We start from the raw sequence: 21,414 nt of genomic DNA on the forward strand, positions 1-21,414 counted from the left end.
CACGATTTAATTAATCAACAACAACAACAACAAAAAGAAGGTTTCAAAGTCGTCACGCAGTAATCAAATCAGTACTTTGGTTTTCATTGAACACGGCGAGGGCTGGAGAGATGCTGTTGGCGTCCCAGAGTCTCACGGTCCCGTCCGCAGAGCAGGAGAGGAGGCGCTGGTGGGCGCTGCTGTACACCAAACCCCAAACCGAGTCGGTGTGTCCATTCAGAGCTCCACGGAGCACCGAGGGGTCTAACAACGGGACACACAAAATCAAACCAGGTCAGTTGTCTGGAAGCATTACAAAAGGCCTCGGAATGAAAGAATTGTAACACTGGGTGTTACCGTAGGAGTCGTAGGGGTCAATGTTGGGGTTGGGGGTGTTCCAGCACTGTATAGTACCGTCCACTCCTCCACTGAAACACTGCTCCCCCGTACTGCTCATCACTATGCTCAATACAGCCCCCCTGTGGTTTAAAAGAAAAAGAATCAATACATTTATTATCTAATAGTGACATCTAATACAGTGCATTCTTTAATTCTTTTATTTATTGTTACCTGTGGGCCCTGAAAGTGTAGATGGGTTCCACATCTAACGATGTACTCCTGCAGACAAACAAAAGGTGAATGAATCTAACTAAGAAAACCAAACATAGTGACCAACCATTGTTGGACATCACAAAGCCATGAGAAGACGTAACAGGCTTTTCAGCAGCAGCGATCCATCAGCCGCACAATCTGAATCCTGCCGCTTTATTGTCTTCCTCACAATCCCCATGACTTTAAAGTGACTTCAGCATCTAAAAATAAGCACACGGCTTCACTACACACGGTGTGTGGGCCGCACAGTTGTGACATGACATAATGAGTCTTGTGGGGCCGAGGGTTGTCAGTTTCCTGTTGACGAATCGCGTGTCTGCGTGGCAACAAAGGCGAGCTATACTCCTTGTGGGGCCGCAATCAAACGAGCGAGCTTTCCCCTCTGCTGCTTCGGGCAGACTGCATCACGCACTGAAAGCTTGTGTCACTAACAGAAAATCAATAGAGCAGTAAATTTTAATTTGTCCACTTTCATTAGAGGGAATTAAAGTAAAGGAGCCAGCGGGGACGGCGGCGGGTGAAGTCGGCCTTACTTTTTGGCTGGGGCCGTCTTTTGCAGGTTCCACATCTTCAGCGTGTGGTCTTCGGAGGCGGTGACCAGGACGGGCTCCACGGGGTGGAAGGCCAGAGCGCGGATCCCGTCGAAGTGACTCCGCAGGGTGAATTTGGGATTCCATGTTTTCCTCATGGCGTCTTTGTTGTTGCCAATCTGGAGTGAGGAGAGATGAAGTTGACACCCGGTCAACAACTCCATTAAATGTACTCAAAGAAGGTTAAAACAGTTAAAACATTCTCTCGATTAACAAACGTCACAAAAGAGTAAAAGCTTCATTGGCAACATTAAAAACAAGTAGTTTGTTAGATGGAGGCCGCGTCGCTACCGGAACGGATTTTGCCGCTCGTCACTCACGTCGTACGCCAGACTGTCGGCTTCGTTCGCCACAGTGAGTCCGGCCAGCTCGCCCAGACCCAGCTCGCTCTCCATCGCCTCGTCGGAGCCCATAATGAAGGACTTCCCCGAGGTCGGAGGGAAGGTCAACGCCTCCGCCACTGCAAGACCAGACAACACATGCATTACGAACAAGCCGTAAAACAAACACCCGATTTCCCCAAGTCGGTTTATCTAGAGCACCTTCGTCTGTCCGATTCCCGTCGTGCTCGTTGAACCGGGCCACGTTGGACCGCGGCTGAGGGGCGGACGGCGGCTGCATGTGGGATAAGTCCTCTGCATCTCTCAGGTTAGCCAGCATGTCCTGCAGCTTGGACCGGTTGGGCCCTGTTCAACACGTCAGAGCGACAGTTAACCAGCAGGCACGCAAGTGACGGAGACAGGATAAATAAAACTTAAGAAGAACAAAGAAAAGCATTAAAGCGTCTTATTAGAAAAGTGTGTGCACAGGCTTGGGGGGGAAAAAAAAAAGAGAAAACATATCAATGAATGTGGAAAGAAAGCAGCGCTGAAAAGGTAGAAAAGAAATCAAAGGAAGTAACAGAAGAGAAAATGAGGGGAAGCCACCAGCAGAGTCCTTGTTAGATGAAGAGAGAGAAAAGGTGTGGAGCGCATCAGTCTTTGAGTGTGAGCTGTGTGGAGAGAGATGTTTAGGATAAAGGACTCTGAAGTCTCAGCAAGGCAAATAACTCAACCCGACCAATACTAAGTGTAAACATCAAGTCAAAAAAGCAATTATCATACATGTTTAAAGACACAGGTTAACATCTTAAAGAGCCTCACTTGACTGAGGGTTAGAGGAGGACAACATGAAGCTACGATACGGACTCATCTGTCCTTTTATTGGACTTTGGTGAGTTTAATTCGTCAAGTCTTAATTATGCAGCATCTTTCATGCAGGTTCATACATTTCAAATGTCTTCCCAGACAACTCACAAAGCAACAATAAGACAAAACGAGTAGTCGGGGCGAGGTGACACACGTGCTGAACGACACTGCTGAGAGGAAAGTCCACTGAAAATAATCATTGTGCAAACTCACTTCCACATGCCTTCAGCATGTCAAGTCTGGTCTTTATCAAGCAGCTTCTGCACTTCAGCTCCATTTTGCTTGAGGTCTGATGACAGAATGATCGCTGGACTTGGGGAGAAACCCCGTATTTACACGGTCAAAAATTCTCAATTGTCTCACATTAACCGTTTCATTTGAAGTTGATGGGACATGGATGCATCATATTCTAAGAACAAATTCAGTGTGATTCAAAGTGAAAATTGTCACCGATTTGTGTATTTTCTTGCATTTTTACGTCTCCAACAGTGTGTGTGTGTGTGTGTGTGTGTGTGTGTGTGTGTGTGTGTGTGTGTGTGTGTGTGTGTGTGTGTGTGTGTGTGTGGTATGAGCCACCTGCCTACGAGTGTCAGATTAAGCTTCCTGAAAGGTAAGCTTGCTTACACATTTTTACACATCAACTAACAAGAAATAGGTTTAGTCAGTCATTAAGGTGGAACAGGAAGGAAACGTAAGCAGGCATAACACCTTGTTCTCCACTCACTCTTCAGATGTCTGCTAATGGAACTTTCCCCCCTTTATCTTGCCACGTATAATCTTACTCCTTTAAAGTCTCAGACTTCCAGTTCCTTCTCCACACACTCACCAAAGTGATAGTGCACCAACACGGAGTGAAGAACAAGAATAGCTTTCAGCGAAATCATAGGATGAGAAAGAAAAGTGTGTGTGGGGGGCGGTAATAGGGGGGGTGAGGAGGAACGTGAGACGAACCGAGTCGCTCATGATTCGATCACAAGAGCAAGAAACCCGAGCCCGGGTCTTGTAAATGTAAAAATCTGAGAGCTCTCAGTCTCTGCATGGGTCTGAAGTGGGCTGTTATTCTATTCAGAGAACAGTAATATTCAGCTGAATCGCTTCATGGAGTCATTCAGAAAGCGCCTAATTGGCATCAATTTACAGCTTGTTAGTGTAGCGTCAACATGGCTGACAGACGAGGATAAAGATGGTGATAATTATGTTGTTATGACTGAAGAACGTACAGAAACAAATGATGGTGGGACCTTGTCTGGCCCAGACGGGACACAGATGGACGTATTATCATGGCTAACTGTTGCATTAATTCCCGATATCTGACAACGTGGACAAGATGATGATGAGAATATGAATACAGTTACAAAAAAAAAAAAAACATTTTAATGAGACAGACAGACATGCGTCAAACGTTCCATATATTTTCGGGGGAGTATGAAAAGAACGATGCCTTTTTCATAAAGAGCAGCCAGTCACCAGGAGACAGAAGAAGCTTCAGTATGAAATGGCAAGAGGACAGAGGCGGAAGAAGGAGCAGCTGGAGAAGGAGATGAAGAAGAAATAATGGAGATGTTCTGGTTTTTGAATTGAGGCTTTTTGGCTGAACTCAGGAAAGTCAGGCTCTACAAAGAGAGGAGAGGGAGGGAGGCAGCGACGCCTGACAGAACTTACTCTTCACCCCCTTTTTTCCCTTGCGCTCCTTTCTGTACTGCTCCTTGAGTTTGGTAATCAGGCCCGGGTCCACGTCCCAGGCCTCAGAAATGGGACCTTGCTCGTCCTTCTCTACACAGGGAGAACAAAACCAGACCGAGAGGCTGTTGAGGAACGGCCCTGGTCGAGGCCCGAGCAGCCTGGCGGGGTGGGTGAGGCGCCCCCGCCCCTCCCCACCAGGCTTGTAAGGTGCACAGACCCCTCCCTCAGGCTGGTACTCTCCTGGAGATGTGGAGAACCTCCAGGATAGTTTCTTTTGGGTCTGTGATGAGCATGTTTATGTTACGCATGCCACTGCAACCTCAGGAGCAGCGTTCACAGGGCTTCTTGAATTTTCTCTGCATGGTATTTCTGTGCTACCGTAACAAATGAAAACGGTGGGAGGGGGGGGCGATGATGCCATGCGAGGGATTCTTTGAACTGGACACTTAGATTTTGGATTTTTGAATTGCGACAAATCCATAAAATTATAAAAGAGAGATTTAAGATGAAATTACTAGAGAAATAAAACCACTGCACTAACATGACTGAAATTTTGAGTTTCACTACAAAGAAAACATCTCAGCATGGCATCAGGACAACTTCATTTTTTATTTATTTTTTTCCTCAGGATTTGGTCCCGAGTCTCAAAGGCCAATGAGATTCAGGGAGTCAGATTGATTTGACGACACACGGGAGTGGTGGACACAGTGCAGTCACAGGCCGACTGTGGGGACACACAGTGGAAGAGATCACAAACTATGGGTTAAACATAAACAGACTCCCAACAACATGACTCATGATCACAGCATGACACACGGATGATGGGTACTCCATGAACAGGCACCACACTATGAGCAAATGAAAATTATTAGAGCAACAAGAACATTTTTACACTGTACCTCATCATGCATGAGACAATAAGTACATGGATTGATATTGGAAGTAATGTGTCTCTATGGTTTGAACAGCACTTTCATTCAGTCCGAACTGTGCCTGGTGTGTGACTCACCCCAGTCTGTGCCGTCCCCGGGGCCTCTGGACTCCGGTGAGGTGTCCATTTCATCGGGGCTCGACAGGAAGTCAAATCCCTTCAGTGCCTCCTCTGTGTCAGGGTCTTCGCTGGTGTCCATACTAGCCGGCAACGCCGCCGCCAGGGGCTTCTTCCTCATGATCTGGATAAAGTGACGTGAAAAGGTTTATGTCGCAGTGATTCCTCCTTCGCAGTTTGATCCCAGAGGTTGGAAGCAGCTTGTTTTCTTACCGTCCGAGACTCCACGTTGGTCCTGTCCTTCCCCTCGCTGTCGTCGTCATCGTCTTCATCACTGAACTCGGCAGCTGCGTTTTCAATGAATTTGAAGGCCTCCAGTACGGCACTAGTGTCGGAGAGCTCAGCTTTCCTGGAGAAGTACAACGATATAATAGTGCTCAATGCTTCATGCTGTGTCTGTACTTTCTGATGCTTCTTTATTGTTTTATGTTTTCAGAGACAGACCCAAATGAATGACACTTGCAAAAGTCTTATTATACTATATCCATCTTACATAATAGTATAACAAACTATTAGACAGCTGGCTCAGAATTCAACTTTAATGAACACGAGTGTAATACTACTACGGATACAGAAGCTCTTTCAAGAATCACACTCACCCCCTGCTGCCCATGCCTTTTGTTGTGTCCGTGCCGTTGACTAGAGGTTCGGCACTCGTCCGCTCTCCTGTCCTTTGGCCTCCGTCGCCAGCCAGTCCCAGCAGTGCTCGGACTCGCTGGGACTTCACATCTAAGATGGTGTCTGTGTAGCCGACTTCCTGCAGGTACCTGCGAGAAGCAAAAATTACTTTGAGTGACATTTTAATGTAAGCTACATTTGATTGAGGTTTTTCAGCAGTCACTTGCATCGTACGAGCATTACACAGCAGGGCCTGTTTCTCAGGCTGGTGCTGTTTGTGCAGGGCAGGAACCTCCGACACTGCATGTGCAATTCTATTGGACTCAGTATTAATAAACACTCTGTCACGCAACATGACAAAAGAAAACATTGTTTAATGTTATTCATCTATTCTCTCTGTGGTTATTTGTCACGGATTAACAATTTCGTGGGGAGGTGTTCTTAATGGCATAAAAAACTACCTTAAAAGTAGACCTGCTGAACACCATTTAATAAGTCAATTTGAGTAAAGCTCAACCGTATGCTCTTAATTATTACACAGCATACTGTGCTTCGTGCCAAGTAGTAATTTTTGGCTGAATGCTGGATTATAATAAAACACTGCGTTTCCCTGTGGTTCTCTTTAGTCTCACTAAAATATTAACAGAGCATTAATGTGATGTGGTGTTTTGATGGAGATATTTTGGACTTAATTTACTGCCATAACAAGTATTTGATTCAGTTGAACTCCATTTAATTTGGTTTTTGGACTTCAATATGATCACAGATGAGGGAGAAAAAAAAAACAACACTTTTTCTCATTACAAGTGTCATGTCCTCTGGTTGTAGTCTAGTTTAGTAGTCTAAACTGCGGCGAGATGAGCTACACATCGAACATTACACCTACCCTGTAGGGTCACAGAAGAAGCTCGGATTTGAGTGTGTGCCTGACTGTAAGTGTGTGTGTGTGTGTGTGTGTGTGTGTGTGTGTGTGTGTGTGTGGGGTGTTCTGGCACATTATTGATCCGTCTTCTTGACACAGACTCGTGAATAAATTGGCTGTTTCATCAGCCAGCATGTTGGTGCAGATGATGTGTGAGGCTGTCTGATGGTGTCTGGGAGAAAAGCTGGAGCCCGGTTTATTTATACAGACTGACTGGAGACTAGAATGATATGATATGATAACAACGCTCATGAGTGTGTTGGGTACACCAGAGAGATAGAGAAAAAAAAACCTGCACACAGAACAGGTAATTACAGTAACTGTCCACGTGAGGGAGCTGTTCCCCACAGCTTTCTGGTAAACAATACTCCTGGCAAAAACACTGTCTGACACAAGTGACAAAACAATTGCAAATGTAACTAGAGCCCTATTGACACCCGGGCATTTCAATACAGTACTTTTCAGGGGGTTTAGTAGGTTTCTGGGTTGAACGCAGCTTCCCGGGCCAGAGAATAGCGGCGTGTGAACTCACTGTCTGAGGAGCTGACGGCCTTGTTTCCAGGACAGCTGATTGTTGAGCGATCCAGAAGTGTCGTTCTCATTGGCCTCATCTGGAAGAGACGAGGACACAAATCAGGGCGAACAGCACAGCCTCCAACATTATTTCCACTCTGTAAACACGGCCAGAACATTCCTGTATCACAGCATCCTGGCAACTACACACAGACTGCGCTGCTTGCAGAAGGAAAACAGTTAAAGAGACCTCTGTTTAAACAGAGAAATTCAGTTTTTACTTCTTTTTTTCCCCTTTAACTTTACTTGCTGTCCAAATATTTACACCCTAACAGGTATTGTTTACTTTGTTTAAATATTTAAAATGGGTAAGCTGAAGCTCAACAAAACATCTGATATTTGATGACGCATCGTGACACCTTCCAACTGGCTGTTCCCTGCTCCTCCCAGGTCCTGTGACATACTAGAAAGAGCAGCGACGTCTATCAAGAGCTCACGGGCGACCAGAATGCCACGCTCGCTCTCTACGGCCGTCGACAGCTCTGACAAAAACAAACAATGGTGGGATTCAAAGCTCACTTTGATATCCAACAACGTCAGCGCTCCATTTGCAAGTCAGCTGGGAATTTTGCATGGAGTGGAGAGACGTGTTAATAATGTGTGTGTGTGTGTGTGTTCTGGCGGGGCAGAGTGACGAGAGTGCCACAAAAAGTGGGTCATGCCTAATTCAGGAAGGTGATGAGCGGGCAGGTGCTCCACCATACCGGCAACACCTCCCACGTCTCCCCCCATCACCTCCCCTTCACCCCACCGCGCTCATTCATCAACACTTCAAGGGCTGAGGTGCTTTGAACAGCACTCATGAATAGAGATGAGGAGAGAGGGGAGGAAATATCGCAATCTGACTTAATAATGACAGAGGACTTAAACACAAGAGGCCAATTAAACTACAATAATATAACAAAAACAGGCAGCGCGCTGAAACTGGTGATAACAGGGTGAAACCAGGTACTGTAACACAAAAGGCACAATGTTCAAGAGCTGAAGCAGCATTTTCGGTGTTTACGACTTGTGTGGCCACATGATGGTATAGTGGTTAGAGCTCTTGCCTCGCAGGGAGAATAATCCCAGGTTGAGTCCCTTTCTGTACAAACTTTGCAGATTGTTCTCGTATACGTGTCATTTTTCTCCAAAATCTCACAATCTTACTTCCCAATTAAATGTATGTGTGTGAGACTGTCCGTCTCTGTGCGGCTTATTTATGAGCTTTATTTGTGTAGGATTGATGAAATATATATGATTATTATAATATGTTGAGAGATTGGGTGGTATATATATTCACCTTTGCAAGTATCAGGTGACGATCATTTCACTTGAATATTCGTTCATTTGCCAACACGACATCTACTTCGTCAATACACTGCAGCTTTTTGATTGCCCTTCATCAGCATTGATGCTCAAAATTCCATATTTCCAGGCTCTTCCGGACCTCTCGTCTACGCTGGCTTAAGAGGACTCTGTCGTTTAAGAGTGCGAGTTAACACAGAGAGCTTGCAGAGTGAGGAGTACTCAGAAATACCGTTTTCCTGTAACGTTCATTGCATTAAATCAAGTGGCAGCGATGAACCTTAACATAATGACCACTGAAGTGAAACGTACTGATTATGTCTTCATCATCGCAACTGTTAGTAGGTGGGGGTATATATGAGGTAACAGGTGGGTGTTTTGTTTGGTTGGTGTGTTGAAGAACCTGCAAAAATGGGCAAGCTCAAGGACATGTGCAAAATGGAAAGGCGGTAGTTAGGGAAGACTTGTTTTAGACATAACTCAGACGTGAAATAAATTTTTTTTATTACAGAAACAAATTTTGGTAAAGAACACCCACACTTTCTTTTTATACACAGTCTCTATTACTGTGATTGGCGCACAGGTGTCCCTTTCAACAGTTTCCACATTGATGACTTTCTACAAAAGAAACCAGCTGAAAAATAACGAAAACTATGTAGATGACAAAAGATTTTACTTTAATTTTGGCAGCTCATCAGAATTTACAGTCAATTCACCCCTGCTGTCGTATTCAAAGCAGTAAAAGGTTTTGATGGATCAAACTATAAAGATCTATGATCCCAAACCACCCAATACAGAAAAAAAAACTACCTTTATAGTAAAATACACGTTAATTATTCCAAACCACCTTGTCTTGTTTTTGTTTAAATATAAGATTATGAGTGCTTTGGGCTTTAATAGAACAAAAGATTCTCTTTACAATTCAGGCAAAGGCAGTGTGAAGAAATTCATCCAGACAAACAAGATTTGACATGAACGCATACGTAACTCCCGTCACTGCAAGTATGCAAACTCAACAATAAGAGATTTATTGAGAGGAGGAGGAGGAAGTTGAGCTCCCAGACTTACCCGAGTCGTAGCTCGGCGGCTTCATGTCACCTTGATTTAATTCTGTCCCGTATTTTAACTTGTGGTACTTCGCTCTGAAAGTGAAGAAAAACATAGAACAGGGGAGGGAGACAAAGAGGCAGATGAGGTTTATCAAACAGGTCCAGCAAGAAGCTATTTAAAACCTCATTATGCACAGTATCTGCATAAGCTTTGAAAGTCATCCAAACTGATGCAGACTCCATTTATAACAAACACAGTCGAGTCTGGTTGGCAATCATTTTAAGTATTTAGAGATTTGATTTTTTTTTTTTTTTTTTGCTGTTATGACTAAGAACATAGTGAGCATTATCGAATATAATTCACATTTGAGCATGCAGCATATACTTTAGGAGTATTTGTTGATGTATGGTAAATAAAGGAGTGAATGAACGAGTTTCAACAACATATTGACTGTTGCAGTAATAAAATATGAACAGCATTATAACAATTTAGAGAAGAGAAGGTGAAAGGGGGAAAAAAACTAATATGATTTGGACAAAAATACACAAAAATAGCAGTAATATGTGGTTTCTACTAGAAGAACGTAAATTCACTCACTACCAATCTTTGCAGACAATTCTATAAAAAGAAAAAAATAAACTAAAATGAGCGATTTCGTTTCTTTACATCAGTAAAAATGTAGCGCAAGAAAATAAAATAAAATAAAATAATACAGGTAAAACCCTGGATTGATGTAAATTTTACTGTTTTGGGAAGAATTTGACTTAAAGTGATTCACACTTAAATTTGTAGCCATACTGTTACTGTAACTCTGGATGATCCCCATAGAGGCTAAAATGAAATTAACATGAAATATGTACAGCGAGGAAGTACAGACATTTTTTGTTACTTGACAAGTCTCCTTCACGCGTACAGTATATACGATAGCAGTGAAGAGTCGCTACGCCAAGAGCTTTGACACCTTTCCAGCTCGTGCTGCCCCCACTACTCCGCTCTGACGCAGAGGAAGCAACCCCCATCAAAATCAAATTCCCTTTAAATTGGGTACATCCCACATTGAGAGAGCCATTTCTGATATTGCTTTGAGATACCCTCAGAGACGTGACCTGTTGCTTAGCAACTGGGGAAAGTGGTAGTAATTCTGGGTTAAGTGTTGCTCCAAAGGCAGAGTCTGAGGTGATCTCACCGGAATGAAGTAGATAAATATACACGACAAACAGCTAAGACAATGACTTAGAAACCAAGGAAGACGTTACCCAAAGAGCATAGTGGGCAAAATGTAACTAACCTTTGGTAAACAACACAGCACTAACGCATCCTGGCACCTGTCTCACTCGGTCGCTGTTAAAGCTTTCATTACTTTAGACAATCTCACCGTTCCCAAGCGTAATTAAGGTGCCTGCAGTCAGCCATTTCATTTGTTAGTCATTCAAGTTTTCATTCTCCCACATATAACCTTTATTTCTCTGCAGAGGACTTGACTGATTGTCTGCTCTCCCTCCTGTAAGCTTTGCATTCGTAGAATTCCACACCTGATCTCAGCTCAGTAATGTTCATGCTGTGTGGTGTTAAAACAGTGTCTGAGGTGCAGTGTATAACACAGACAACACACAGCGAGGACGACTTGTTCAGACCTTTAGGATGATATGCTTGATTGCTTTGCATCACACCTACACAGACATGTTAAATTCATCGACACATTTCTCTCAGTGAGCAGCCGGGTGTGTAAAAGAAAGGAAAAGTGTGTTAAACCACCCCCTGCCACAGGGGCCTTTTTGTGTGACTGAGAGCGGCTGGGCGCAATGCAATTCAGCTGAAAGAAAGCTACGACAACAACCACGATAACCCCATTCATTTCTCTGTCATCCTGTCCATCTACAGAGGACAGTGAGGAGTGATCAGCATCAGACAGCAAACAAAGCCTTCATGCCAACACATGCTCTCCAACGGAGACATAACACCAGCTGGACTCTGGGGAATTTCCGGCAATCTGCCGCTGCTGTCACCAGCTGAGACATCAGACTGATACCGGGGGAGCAAGAGGAAACTGGAGCCTCTTTTACAACGTTACATACTATCAATAAACTGATGTGGTAACGATGTGGAGAGAGCCGCTCTATGGCAACGCACAGGTGCAGCAGATAGATGTTGATTTGTTGACCAGTGAGAGTATCAGAGATTCACCGTATCCTTTTCCATATTTCTTAAGAGGCAGGAATTTATTTTTAGGAACATACAAAACATGGAAACTCTGCAGTTGCTGTTGCACGCTAGCTGAGGTAAGAGTGTTGTTGGGGCAGGAAGGCACTCACCTCTCTTGCTTCAGCGCGTACTCCAGCATTTTGATCCTCCTGACGAGGTCCTTCTTCAGGTTCTCCTGGCCTTTCCTTTCCCCCTGTAGGAAGGCGATTTGGGCCTGGAAACGCAAAAATAGGACCGTCAAGATACACTTTTATTGTGATTTACAACACTGGATGTTAAAAATAGAGTCAATGTTTCCGGCGTTTTGGCATTTTGAATATTAGCGAGCTTTTCATCAAAGGCTCGTCTTCAAAGAAAGACTCGGAGAGGCAACTTCTGAGAACAACTCCCTCTGTCAGGACTGAAATAGGATGATGTCAAATCAATATGTGTGGCATGATGGGAAATAAAAAGCCAATCTGTACTATTCTATTTTAATCTAACCTCTTCACTCCCCCACTGACAGCCCCCCCCCCCCCCCCCCCCCCCCCAGCCAAAATCCCATCCCTTTGCAGAGCACTGTCTCTCTCCAGTAACAGGCAGCAGCTGTTGACGCACTCGGTCTGAGTCAGCATTACATTACATTACATTACAGACGCACGCACATATGCGTGTGCACACAACCCCCAACCCCAAATGTACAGGAGATAAAAGGAGACTTTATGCTAAAAAAAATCCTCCTACCACCATAATCCCATTTCAGCAATATCACCTTATACTTTGTTTGGCATGAATAATTTCCCATTATAGGTGAAGAAACTGTATTATTGGGCCTAATGCTGGTGGAGTGGTTAGCACTCTCACAATGAGAACATCCGAGTTCGAACCTAAACTGGGCTTTTCTGCGGGTTTACTTGTGCCTTACCTATGCGCCGTGCCAAACAATTACAAAGAGGTTACAATATCAACATGGGTATATTTATTTTCAGATAAAACATATAAATGAGGTTAAACTCATTTAGAACTCTATTACAGCTTATTTGCCCAGTTTAAGTGTGTTTGCATTAGTAGGAGGTCCTGATCTCTCCTATAGCATTATGTTTTTATTACATGATTAAAGGCTGATGTTAATTTCTTTTTCTCTCATTAATCCAAAAGTTGGTCAATACTCAATGATCACAAACTATGCAGTCGCTGTGACCTACACGTATATAACAGCGCTGTGATGAATGTCTCTCAATAAGGAAAACAAATGCTTCAACTTAAAAAAACAAAAAAAACCACACTGATATCATAAATTTTGAGCATACAATAAAATGTCATAACTTTGTTCCTGTGGAAATGTTTTCATGGGAGAGTTCTCTTATCACTTCAAGCTGTTTTTCACTACATATAACCTGGCCTGTGACAAAAAAAAAAAACCCAACAACCAAACAAAACAAAAGCCAGACACAGTCTATCCGGTATTACAGGGGTTACAGCTAGGCTGCCAAGCAAATCTAGACCCTGCTGAGGTCTGTAAAGGCTGTGTTGTTTGCAGAAAGCGGGATAAACACACTGTTGTTTTCCTTTCAGCGCTTCATCAAAATGACATTCTCCTCCTGAATCCATCTGAGCGGCTGAAAATCACCAGCGAGACAATGAAAGTGAGAGGTGGATTTGAGTGCCACTCTGTAGTTAGGACAAGATGATGGAATAGCTGCAACGCTTGAGTCATATTCTGGATGAACACAAAAGGCAAACGCAGAAACAGAGTACAGATACGCCATTTGTTCCAAATATGGATTGAGAACACCTCCATGTGCCAAAATGTTCCCGTCTAACTTCTGAGGTTTTCTTTCTTTTGCGGGTTAACATCTGAAAGGGAATGAATATTGACTTGATTCCCTGCGTTTCACTCTACATGCAGAGGATGGTGTGAGTTTGAGTGGGCTGGATCACGGTTTCACACGGATAGCGAGCAGCTCTGCTGCTGCCGCTGCCTGCAACAATGAGTCATGACAGCGCTTCAATCTGCCCCGTGTTATTATGAACATTTTCTTAGCATCGTCACAGCTCTCTGCAGAGAAAACCCTCCACAACCTGCCGGTGCGATGGAGATTTAGAGTGCCGCTAATGAAGTCCACACTGTGTTATTTGATTGTGACCAACTAAACTCTGTCCTGCTTTTACAAACAGCCTGCGCAGGTGCCAGCAACTCGTATCTCCTGGAGGTGTGTCAGCACAGCGCTTAAAGAACTCCTATCTGCATGTTCTGACAAAACCTGCTTTATGTACATCTGTGGTCTACAGTTGGGATACAGAACTACGATCAATGTGAGAGCTACAAATTTTGACATTTGCTATTTTTCATAATCACAATTTGGCACAATATCCGGTTCTCACTGAGATTAAAGCTACTTTACCAGCAAAACAGAAAAAACCCATTAAATAATTGTATTTTGAAATCCAAGTAAAGCACCTTGAAAACCTTTCACCTTGAAAACACTGGCACAACGTCATCTCAGTCCAAGCAGCAATGTTTGATCGATGCCAGACTTCATCAGGAGTTTCACAATGAAGGATTTTGTTGTTAAGGGCAGTTGGGATCAAATTATCGGCTGTGTAAGTATTTACTGCAGCGGCGTCAAACACACTGTAGTTTAGGGGCCACATGCAGCCCGATTTCATCTGGAGTGAGCCAGACCAGCGAAATAGTGCCATAATAACCAGTAAATTTAAACTTTAAAGTTTTTCTTTATTGTGGCGCAAAGTACATGTGATGAAAATGTCTATATTTTCACAAAAAACAAACAATTACAACTGAAAATGATAATCCCAACATAAAGTCAATTTTAATGAAACCTTCTGGTGTAAAATACATTGAAATGTAACACCCCTGATTTAGAGGCTTTAGAGAGTCGTATATATTTAAGCCTGTAACTGTCTCGTGGTTGTTCATCGCATTTTTTTTGGTCACTAATTTTAATATTTATAACATTTCACATAATCTAATTTTCATTTAGTTCTAACAATAAGCATACTTTAACATTTGATTTGAGGGGGAAAAAATATTTCCCCAATATACTGCCTAACTCTAAAAAACAAAATACAATATTTCTTTGATCGCCTGTAAAACCATTAACAATTTTTTTGGTTTATTCACTTATTTATACAAAATAATAAGACAGACACAAGCAAGTCTGGTCAATAGTAATTCGATATTGATTCATTTAGGATTGAAGATAACAATAATGCTAAGCAAGCAGCACACAATCCATCTGTGCTTTAACAAAAAAAAAAAAAAGAGGAAAAAAGAGGAAGGCTAAAATAAAAGACTATTAAATGAAACGAAAGTGCTTTCTGTTGCCATTAGTTCTATTAAGAGGTCATTTATGGAGTCATGGAGGAGAGCCAGTGATGAAAAAACATTGATTCGCCCTGCTGGTTGGCCTGAAGATAAGATTTGCAAATGTCACAGCAGAGGGGAAACTAGAAATGAATAACTTGTTTATATTCAGAGAAGCACGCATCACTTTGTTACGCTAGATTCAGAGAGGAGAACGTGCTCAAGACAGGGGCACAAATAAGTCATTGGGAAAATATTGCCAATGGAAAATATACCTGTTTGAATTGTGCCAGACCGTGCAGCTCTTAAAATAACTTGCTCTGGCTGGAGCGGCCCGAGTCCAAATATCAGTGGGGACCACTGCTGCTTCTGGACACGGACACGGTATCACAACTAACTGAGTCCTCAGTGTCGCATTAGGATAATTGTTGAGCCTTTTTCTATTAACTGAGCAAAGTTGATCTTCCTGCTACAAGACAATAAAGGCTCCTACAAACTGTGTGATTTCAACAGTCTTTTACGTTATTACCTGTGGCAATTTGAATACAATCCCAAGTTTGACTGTACGATGGCGCTCTACTAATTTAGAAGTAATGACCGCCAATTCGCACTCTGGTACGCATAATAAGAATGCTCTGCTGCATGCTGCTGGTGCTTTAAGGAAATAAACACAATTGAATCGTTGTTACCGCAGCATTTATGGACATGCGGGAAGTTCACTCTGGGGAGAATGTGGACGTGGCCTTACATTTTACCTCCTTTGGAGTCTGCCAACTAGTATTTCGATGGTTACGTCATTTCCTGCTGCTTTTTTATTGACTGTATTCGTAAGTCATGAAATTTCTGACCCTGTCCGGTCAAAAAAAATAATTATCTGCTGCTGTCAGAAGCTCCACAATCACAACGGTGATTTTCTTCAAGCTTCTCTCATTGAATGAGCACCGAGATTAAACCACAATGAAGGTGTCGCTACATCTTACACCACAAAGGTAATTCTACCCGTAATAACGACAAAGTGTAAGAACAGCTTCAAAGGTATTGGCGTCATGTACACACGCCAGACGCTGTGAGTGAAAACTGTACTTCGGTTTTGACTGAGACGGCGATTGACCTGCACTTCCTTATCCACGTGAAACTTGGGCCGGGAACCCCTGGCGCCCTGCCGCGCCCCCGATGGAGAAGACTGCGGCTCTGTGAATCTCCGGCTGGCCGTCTCTCCTCTATCAAACATTAACCTTGGGAGGAATGCAATGAGTCAACTCTGGCCATAAAGAGACACAGGAAGCATTTAATTCCCGGCCTCACACTGACTGCATTATTGCGCTGCTGGATAAGGGCTCCTTAGTCCGTCTGAGCAGGAGAAGTGTAGAATGGGGCATCCATCTCGTGCACTGGGCTTTTCAGAGACAGGAAAAGGAGGCAGAAGAGAAAGTCTAATGGCTGAAGAGGAAAACAAACCCAAACTCTGAAGTCCAGTACACACGTCGCATTCTGTTTTGGGATATATTAAGTACAGAAATGAGTGAAACCAGGAAAATGGACAGAGCCTTCAAAGCAAAATGAACATGATGAATTTGCCCCAACAAACACAAAACTACATATTTTAACAGCAGAGATACTAATTGGTTACTTCATTGTGTAATTGTTTTTTTCACATGTACTTTTATTTGTTTCTGGAGTCGCTGTGCTTGCAACAATTCACAAACGACAGACGCAATTTCATCTTCTTTGCAACTGTATTATCAATCCATGATCTCGAGGTCGATCCGTATAAACCACATTCCCACTGCTGTAATTAGCGAAGTCCTTAAAGTGTGCGATTTATAAATACCACACGTGTTTTCCTCCAGACTCACTCTGTGTCGTCGCCCAACACATCCACAACACAACGAGTCCATTTAATCCTCACCGAGTGAAAACACTGAAAAATCCAGTGCGTCTCTACAGCCGGAGGTCAATCCGTTTCTTGAAAAAAAGAAATGCGCAGTGGAGACTCATAACCACCTCAGGGCTCACACACAAACAAAATGATCACATATGGAGGCCTCCAGTCTGAGCTCAAGGAGAAGAGGCTAGTGAAAGCGCCACATTTAAAATGCAAACAACCTTCTGCTCTCACAGCTACCGCAAACCAATCAGCATCACGATGGCCACTCTGATAACCAGCCAAGTACATTCCACACATGCCATTGCACCAGTAACAACTGAACAAAAGTATGAAAACAAGACAGCCAAGGCAGAACAGCTGGTGAAGACAGTGATACGGCTTCAAAGCTGGATTTACAATCTATTACATGAACACATCGACGCAAACTTCTTAATGGCGACGGAGCTCAATTCTAATGAGTTATGTCGTTAGTTTTCTCTGCACGCAGAAAACATAACATTGCTAATACACTTGTTAAGGACCTTAATTACTGGTAGGTGTTTATATCAGGCAGCATCTTCATTGAAATATTCCAAAAGGAAATGCTGTGGTTGCTTTTTAATGGCGCTAAATTAAAACGTCTTTGGGGAAAAAGAAAACAACCTTTTCATTCACTTTAACCTGGTCGTGGAATCAATTTCAGAGATCTCAAGCCAGGAACATTCATATCCATCAGGTAATTCAAGGATAGCATCAGTAATGTGCCGATAAAGCAGTGTTTTATTGTGGTACTTGTATATCTGCTTCAGGGATTTACGTTGTCTTGTAGTTAACCCACTGTAATGTCTGCCGAGTCTTCATCTTAGTAGGATTATTTTGTAAAATCATTTAAATAAAATAAAAATTCAAAAGAAGAAGGTAGAAGATCCATTTTTTATCTAAATTGCTTTCAAGTCTGTTCTTATATTAGGAGGAATAGTAATTTTTTTATAGAAGAAAAGGCACGTGTTTAGTTTTATTTGTTTTGCATACAGCAGCTTGATGGATTTTTATTATAACACACAAGCACGCATCTCCCGTCAAAGCCAGATGTGTCACGAGGTTGGGTTTTTTTAGGCTTGCAATCCTTTTTTAAGGCCTGTGACAAATGAAGTGCAATGTGATTCGCTGAAGTGGATGTGGGAGAAAATGAAATCATATCGGAACCAGCTCTTGAGGACAAAGCTCACAAAGGTCACACAAACACGCACACACACACACACACGCTTGCATGCTAAATATAACAGCCTGAAGATATTGTTACTTCTGTTAGATTTGCTTAAACCTGCAGAGGTTTGGGTAACGATTTGACACAGTAATCTTATCCTCAGTAGCACGTTACCTTTTTTTTTTTATAGGTGAAAGAGTAGAATAGAATAGAATAGAATAGATTCCAGAGAGAAATTCTTGAAACAATTCTTTTAATAGAAAAAATATCTATGTACAGGAGCAATTTTGTTGCCTTTCAGACAGAAAGTAACAGGTTATATTTCTGATAGAATGCTTGTTAAAGTGGAAGATAGATGCAGTAATCATTCAATTTAATATTAATACAAAACAGACTAATAAAAAGGCAAAACAACAAAGACGGACAAAAATAGCATTTCTCACAAATGATCCTAACATGCCATCATACTGCATATTCCAGACGTAATAAGTCATCATAAAGGAATTAAGCGAGTGACTTGAATCAGGCTTTTGTACAACAGATAAACAAGCTGTCATTTCAGTGAGGTATGCTGGTGTGTATCTGAGGCCCCGTTCATACGACAACGTCTCAAGTGAAAGTCGGCGTTTTTGCATTTTCGATTCAGGAAAGTTTCGCATTTGCACGGCAACATTTTGAAAACGATGTCCGTTTACACATAAACGGCATAAATTCTGAAAATGTTGTAGGTTGCGCGTAAAGTAACTAGCAGGGGCTTTTTGTAATGAAACCACACACATGCGCACAGAGAACAATACGTTCTAAACATCAACAACAGCGAGTACACGGTCATTTGTATGGACGGTCAATGAAGTTCAATTGCTACTACAGGGGAGTCAACTATAAAACTACGAAGTCCCAGGAGATTAAAAACTGGGAGTGATGACACTCTGGAGGCTGCCATTGTTGTTATTGTCCATCTACTAGTGAATGTGCAGAAGTATTTACTACGGCGGTGGCACGCATGTGCAGTAGGAGCGCTTCACAAAAGCTGCACTTTCCACCGTTTTCACAGAGATGGAATCAAAGCGTTTTCGAAAAGTTCCACCTTGGGAGCCGTTTTCAAAAAGCTGGAAATTGCGTTTTCAGCGGCTCTGAGCATCGTGCATGCACATGCATGGTAGATGTACCTGATGGTCAGGGTTGTAAAACATGAGACAATAGCCAGATATATTATATAAATTGTACCTGTGGTCAAGCTGTAGGTCAATGCAGTATTGATAGACAAATCTCTCCAGTGTGTCAGAAGCTGGCTGTCTTATGTAATGCATATTGTGTGAATTTTACTACCACGACTGAGTTAACCTTTATCCTTTCATTATTGATAAGATCTGGTGGTACGAACATCCAATCACGGACGAGATTCACCAGCGAGTCACACATTTGTAACGGGAGCTTCACACAGTCGTATCAAAGAATTGCCAGACATCCAAAGTTGAAATCATCTTGGGGGGGGGGGGGGGGGGGTCAGAAGCACTGACTCATTTCACTTTCTTTACTATTCTGCAGCCATAAAATCCAAATAAATCAAGGCAATCTAGTGGTAAAAGGGTTAAGGTTCAGTTTAAGAGGATTTATTTTTCATTTTTCTGAGAGAACTTGAGGCTGCACAATTCCCAGCCAGCTGTCATTTCTCTGCTTTATCGCTCAACATGATGACAGCAGATGCAGTTTAAGGCAGATCGTAGTTGTAGGAACTCTAGAGTTCATCTGTAACAAACACACAAAATGACTGCATGTGCCAGTATTAAACAAATCAATTCACTTTCTCTTTTTTAAAAAGTGTATTTTCCTTCACTGCTCCACATCCAACGAGCAGATTCCAAAGCGAAAGCCAGCAGACTTGTAATTGTGTGTGGGGTTCTCTCACTGTAGACATTGCTCACCCATGGCTGCAGACTCATGTTTGCCATTAGGAGCCGCCTGTGACAATGAGCTGCTCAAACTATCGTCTCGATTCCAGCTGGGTTATCTGGAATAAGCCACGCTTTTCACCTTTAGGCCCAACACTCAGAAAAAAAACAAGAAACCCACACCGGAGATCGCTTACAGTCAAATCACATCTCCCCTCTTTTCCCAACTTTCACACTGACACAGATTTGTTGTTTTCATCCCCATTTCCACTTGAGCTTCATTTTACACTCTGCCGTCACAAAGCTTGTGTCAAGTTGACACTGCAGTGCTGGCTCGCGGGAGGCGCAAACAAAGGCACTATGTTGGGCTTCTTCAGGACCAGGGTGCTGCGTTAATATTACATCAACCTTGTGGTGCACATGCTTGCAAGGAGCCACATTTTTTTAGATATTTTTTTCCAAACGTCAGCATTTTCACGGACAAATAGGCTGTGTGGCTGTGAGGGGCAGTCGTGGCAGAAGCAACAGTGCGACACAGTAAGCACGCACTGCAGAGAGAGGATGATCTGAAGTGACAGAAAACAGTTCAAGGGATGATGAGTCCCACGATGTTAAAAGGTCTATTTAAGGCAGAGCTACGAAAGTGCTCTTTAACTGAGCGAGACGGAGAAGACGATGATGCAGCTCAAGCCCTCTGGCCTGCTCCAACCTGGCCTGCGCAGCATCAAAAGACAGAAAGCTCACGTCTGCACCGTCTTCATTTTAAAAGTCCCGATGTGGTCCTTAATGCCTCGAACACACAAGATACCAGCGGCTAACAACATCAGTGTTCATCAAAGTAAGCTCGGTGGCTCGCTTAGGGAAGCTCATCGCTGCTAGTGTTATGTGACTGATATTATATGATGACTAGATTGCTCAGATTATACAAAACATTTCCTTTCTTTGGAACAAGTGGAGAGGTCCTTGTTTATATCTGTTGCGTTGAGTTTGTGTGGCTGCTACATATCTTAATCCCTAGGCGACATTTGTCCATGTTTTGTTTGGGTGTTGGAAATGGGATAAAGTAAACCTTGTTGTTTATCCTTTCGAGATTCCTCGTGTCGCTGTTGCATGAGCCCCAGGTGCATCATTTCACCATTTTAGCATCTTGAATATCCAAACCACAAAAGTGTTGGCAGATCTAACGCTTCTCTAAAGAGCTCGGAATGTTTGTCCAAGTCCGGCCAGTCAGTAGTGGAATCCTATTTTTTTAATTTGCGTTCAGGGGCGGGGCTTAGCCAAAGGTCAATTGCAAAGAGGAGCAGAATTGTCCAATATTTCATAAAAGCAATATGTATTGTATTTACATTTGTAGCACTTGCTTATTTAAAAACACAAAATGGCACAAAGC

The 21,414-nt window shown here is 42.9% G+C and overlaps 1 protein-coding gene across 4 annotated transcripts in view; it reads right to left on the reverse strand.

Annotated features, from left to right (window-relative positions):
* The window catches only part of strn (striatin, calmodulin binding protein), a 29,886-nt gene that overhangs the window by 3,078 nt on the left and 5,394 nt on the right, over positions 1-21,414 (reverse strand). For 2 of the 4 annotated variants that reach the window (XM_080482397.1, XM_080482398.1), the window contains exons 2-14: positions 11,862-11,965; positions 9,568-9,641; positions 7,172-7,250; positions 5,699-5,866; positions 5,313-5,448; positions 5,061-5,223; positions 4,031-4,141; positions 1,724-1,867; positions 1,502-1,641; positions 1,125-1,300; positions 550-597; positions 337-458; positions 76-243 (exon numbers count right to left, since the gene is read on the reverse strand). In XM_080482397.1, coding sequence (XP_080338523.1) covers positions 76-243; positions 337-458; positions 550-597; positions 1,125-1,300; positions 1,502-1,641; positions 1,724-1,867; positions 4,031-4,141; positions 5,061-5,223; positions 5,313-5,448; positions 5,699-5,866; positions 7,172-7,250; positions 9,568-9,641; positions 11,862-11,965 — 1,633 coding nt within the window. The remainder of the gene's footprint in view (positions 1-75; positions 244-336; positions 459-549; positions 598-1,124; positions 1,301-1,501; positions 1,642-1,723; positions 1,868-4,030; positions 4,142-5,060; positions 5,224-5,312; positions 5,449-5,698; positions 5,867-7,171; positions 7,251-9,567; positions 9,642-11,861; positions 11,966-21,414) is intronic. The other 2 variants (XM_080482400.1, XM_080482399.1) reach the window with 1 other exon arrangement.

The sequence above is a fragment of the Lipophrys pholis genome (assembly GCF_963383615.2).
Source record: "Lipophrys pholis genome assembly, chromosome: 15".
In the NCBI taxonomy this organism is placed as follows: domain Eukaryota; kingdom Metazoa; phylum Chordata; class Actinopteri; order Blenniiformes; family Blenniidae; genus Lipophrys; species Lipophrys pholis.